The sequence below is a fragment of the Capsicum annuum genome, chromosome 5 (genome assembly GCF_002878395.1).
Source record: "Capsicum annuum cultivar UCD-10X-F1 chromosome 5, UCD10Xv1.1, whole genome shotgun sequence".
NCBI classification, from domain to species: Eukaryota; Viridiplantae; Streptophyta; class Magnoliopsida; order Solanales; family Solanaceae; genus Capsicum; species Capsicum annuum.
This window is the reverse complement of record NC_061115.1, coordinates 6586459-6591350: the sequence shown is the minus strand read 5'-3', so window position 1 is coordinate 6591350 and position 4892 is coordinate 6586459. Positions and strand designations below refer to the sequence as shown.

At 37.3% G+C, this 4892-nt stretch overlaps 1 protein-coding gene across 1 annotated transcript in view; it reads left to right on the top strand.

Moving 5' to 3' along the window:
• Positions 1–4177, top strand: part of LOC107870206 (receptor-like cytoplasmic kinase 176) — an 8061-nt gene extending 3884 nt beyond the window's left edge. The window contains exons 2-6 of the mRNA XM_016716652.2: positions 887–1185; positions 1642–1777; positions 1999–2141; positions 2232–2355; positions 3267–4177. Coding sequence (XP_016572138.2) covers positions 887–1185; positions 1642–1777; positions 1999–2141; positions 2232–2355; positions 3267–3700 — 1136 coding nt within the window. The 3' untranslated portion in view covers positions 3701–4177. The remainder of the gene's footprint in view (positions 1–886; positions 1186–1641; positions 1778–1998; positions 2142–2231; positions 2356–3266) is intronic.
• The last annotated feature ends 715 nt before the right edge of the window (positions 4178–4892 follow it).

Sequence of the window (4892 nt, the reverse complement as noted above, 5' to 3'; positions counted from 1 at the left end):
GGTGTAGCTGATAAAATTGTTGTCCTTTTTGTCTGGCCTTTCTTGGATTCCATGTATAAGTAGAGCTTAGTGCAGAGGGCTGACAAATGTTTAGAGACTTGCTGGAAATTGGTAAAGTTTAGATTTTTTTATTTGATGTTGTTTTTGGATAATTATGTGTTTTTTTGTAAAGTTATCTAGCTATAATCAGCTTGAATTTTCTTTCCATTTTAGCTCCCGTTTGATCATAGATTTTGACTTGAAACTTGAAAATTTGAGTTTTCAAAGTTGTGTTTGGACATGCATTTTACTTTGAAAAAGAATTTGAATTTTTGTGAGTGAAAAAAAACTTGAGGCCTCTTTTAGAAATTTGATAATATTTGAAGATCAGATTTTGAAAGAAAATTTGATCAAATTTCATAGTCAAACATATATTTGAAGATAAATGTTCGAAAATCTATGACCAAATGCCAACAGTGGTCTCTATTTCTGGGTTATATCTGGATTTTGTGGCTCTGTATAGAGGCAATATTTTTATACTAAGATATTTTTCCAGACTGTTATGAGATTACTTGGTACTTGTGCTAGTGAGAGGGAGGTAGAATGTGTGCTAGTGAGAGGGAGGTAGAATGTGTCTTGTGGAACTAGAGCTGCGTGAGCTAGCTCGGATACCACCTATGTTGCTCGGACTCTTCAAAATTGTTAATTGACTGTGTGTCGGTTCCTCCAAAAGTAGTACATTTTTCTATAGTCCGAGCAACATATAGGATACATTTTGCTTAGGCTGCTGCTATCATAATTCAACATTCTCGTAGACAATTACTATGTTCAAGATTCTAAATTTTGATTAATTCTATCAATGCCATGATATATTATTGGAGATAAGTAACCATTTTTTTGTTAACAGGAGCAAGTGATGGAAGAGAGTTGAGTAGTAGGCATTCATATTCATCGGCTCCGTTGACTCCTCGAAGTCAGAGTGAAATTCTGGAGTCGTCGAATCTGAAAAGCTTTAGTTTCAATGAACTCCGAGTAGCCACGAGGAACTTCCGACCAGATAGTGTGTTGGGAGAAGGCGGTTTTGGTTGCGTCTTTAAGGGTTGGATAGACGAGACTACATTTAAAGCTGCAAGGCCAGGGACTGGATTGGTTATAGCTGTAAAGAGATTGAACCAAGAGGGCTTTCAAGGTCACAAGGAATGGCTGGTATATAAACTCTTCCTTCGTTATTATTAAATTAAAGACATAGCGGAATTGTTAAGGATTTGATCATTTAGCCGTAATGTAACTGGCTGATCACGTTTCATAGAACTCTCGATCTTGATAAGTTGATTAATTGTTGACATAACGGAAGTATTGAAGATAAGATCATTTAGCTGTAATGTAGTTAGCTTATCACATTTCGTATAACTCTCGATCATGATAAGTTGATTAATTGTTGACATAGCAGAATTGTTAACAGTAAGATCATTTAGCTGTAATGTGGTTAGCTTGATCATGTTTCATATAACTCTCGATCTTGATAAGTTGATTAATGGTTGGCATAGCGGAATGCTGAAGATAAGATCATTTAGCTTTAATGTAGTTAGCTGATGGTGTTTCCTATAATTCTTAATTTTTGATTAGTTGATTAATTGTTTTCTCGGTGAATTTCAATTACAGGCGGAAATCACTTACCTAGGTCAGCTATCTCATCCGAATCTTGTGAAGTTGATCGGATATTGCTTAGAAGACGAACACAGGCTTTTGGTGTATGAGTTCATGCCGAGAGGAAGTTTGGAAAATCATCTATTCAGAAGTGAGTATAGCTCGTCTAAAACCACTGTTCCATATTTGATTCCGGGGTGGATTTACATATTTATAGATATTTTTACTGTGAACTCAGTTATTATTATACACGAACTTGAAATCGTTATAGGAGCCCATAAACTTCTAATGTTGGATCTGCATTTGATTCGAGGACATCTATTAATATCATTCATATAATGTCATGACTTATACTTGGTACATCTTGAACAGGGAGTACTTATTTCCAACCGCTATCATGGAATCTCCGAATGAAGGTTGCTCTCGAGGCAGCCAATGGACTGACTTATCTCCACAGCCCAGAAGCTAAAGTTATATATCGGGATTTCAAATCATCGAACATTTTGCTTGATGCTGTATGTGAAACAACTTTGGAATTTACTCTTTAAAGGTTTAAGAATGTTTATGTAGTCTTCTTACAATCTGTGAATGCCATGAATTGACAGAATTACAATGCGAAGCTTTCTGATTTTGGATTGGCAAAGGATGGGCCAATCGACGGTAAAAGCCATGTATCTACTAGAGTAATGGGTACCTTTGGTTATGCTGCTCCCGAGTATATGGCCACAGGTAATATATCCTCTTATAAATTTAGTTTATTCATTTTCAATTTACTCCTTCTGATTGTTGTTGTGCTTTACTTGAGCCGAGCCTCTCTACCTTTGCTAGTTAGGGGTAAGGCTGCGAACACACCACCCTCTTCAAACCCCACTTGTGGGATTGCACCGTTGTTTTTTTTTTTGTTGTTATACTTTCAGTTTACTAGTCCAACTGTTTCTGTCCAGACATAGCCGTATTCACCCAAATTTGTTTCCATCTGAGTGTGAACATAGATATATTTCGGTATTGTTTCTCTCTTTAGTTCTTGATAGTCCTCTGTTTATCTATGGTGTAAGTCTTTCATACTCGAGAAGGTCAATACTATGCGTTTTGAAAGAAATTGGAAGTGTAATGCTATTTGTTTTCTTCTATACCCCTATTCCACAAAATCCAATCCGATCAAGTTTAATCCATTTACGCATATCCAAGATGGATAGCTTTGTCTACTAAAATAATGGATAAATAGCATATTCATTGGCCCTAATGTCTCCTATTAGGGCTACTATCTTATCCATCCGAATTGAAAGAGCAACGTCGGTTCTGAAACTTTCCCTGTCTGTCGTTGCTCTGATATCTCTTTAATGCCTTTCCCAGTGAAATGTTTTGGTTCAGAAGTTACAATTTCAGTTGATGAGTAGTCTATTCTTCACGGGGTCAAGCGCGGAAACAGTCTCTTGCTGAAATGCAGGGTAAGGCTGCGTACAATAGACCCTTGTGGTCCGGCCCTTCCCGGGACCTCGCGCATAGCGGGAGCTTTGGTGCACCGGGATTCGCTTTTTAGTAGTCTGATTTTTAGTGAATTAGCTAGTATACCTTTTTCTACTCTGATATCCCGGAGTGAAATTTTTCTCCACTTTCTGATTGTCGCGTCACCTGTGTAGGCCATCTAACCGCCAGAAGTGACGTATACAGTTTCGGTGTGGTTCTTCTAGAAATGCTGACAGGCCGTCGAGTGGTTGACAAAAACCGTCCTCACGGGGAACATAATCTAATCGAATGGGCTAAGCCTTTCCTTACTAGTAAACGGAAAGTCCTCCGTATTATGGATCACCGTATAGAAGGTCAATACTCAGTGGAAGCAGCACTGAAAGCAGCACTTCTTGCAGTCAAATGCCTGGCATTAGACCCCAAATTCAGGCCTAAAATGCCCGAGGTCGTTAAGGCATTGGAGCAACTTCAGAACTTAAACGAAGAAGGCAGTCTCAAACGCGAAACAACACAAAGGAAGCATCACAGAACCAGCACCGATGAAGCTTCAAGAAGAAAAACTACGTCTTATCCGAGGCCAGCTGCTGCTTCTCCCCTTGTTACATGAATTGAGAATGAAAGACCACAACTTTAACCATATACACTACCTGATCTGAGCGAAAACGACAGGACATCTTACTAGGTGAGCATAATTCTATATCTGCCGATAAATAGCGCAAAGAGTAATTGATCAAATTCGCAGATGTTCATGTGAGAAGAAACTCTTATGATACTTGACTGAATGTTGGAATCTAGGAAATATGTTGTAAATTTGTACCAATCATCTTAGTAGTCTACAGTTCTTATTTTGATCTAGATGCAAATTTAACATTGATGTTTCCCCTACACATCCATGCTAAATTGCCTTTAGTTGTATATAGCCTTTCTTCTTTTGAGAGCCAAAGATGTGGAAAAAAAAAGGGGACTTTTAACATACTTGTACTGTATGCTTTGTGATGCTTTCTGCTTGTTCGTTTTCTGGACTGTTTTTCTTGAGTCGAGGGTCTATCGGAAAAGATGTGGAAAGAAAAGGACTTTTAACAAACTTGTACTGTATGCTTTGTGATTCTTGCACTTCCGTTTGTTTGTTTTCTGGATTGTGTTTCTTGAGTCGAGGGTCTATCGGAATAGATGTGGAAAGAAAAGGACTTTTAACATAATTGAACTGTCTGCTTTGTGATGCTTTCACTTCCGTGTGTTCGCTTTCTCGACTGCTTTTCTTGAGTCGAGGGTCTATCGGAAACTACTCTATCTCTGAGGTAGGATAAGGTTTGCGTGCATTCTACCCTTTCCAGATTTTACTTTGTGGGATTAGACGAGGTATGTTCTAGTTGTTGGTGTAATGCTTTTTGAGAATCTTATACGTGTCTGACATAAATTTAAATTTAAATGTAGTAACACGATCAATGAGAATTCATATACCCGATCCAAACTTATTTGAGACTGATGTATAGTTGTTTTTGAGAATATTATAGTTGGTTTGACATGATTTTTGAGTAAAAGAAAAGAGGAAACAACTACAATCTAATGTGCAATTACACTAGTGTCGGAGTAAGAGTTTTTACAAATTAATCATTCTTAAATAATATAATTTTTCGTCAAAAGGGGTTCATGCTGAATTACGCCATCTTCCTCTACAAACTTATCTCCATCCAATATTTACACCAAACCAATGACTAAGATACTTGTCTTTCACATCTTATCACTAAATTTATATTTTATTCATACACATTCTTATCTTAATTTATGACTTAACTATA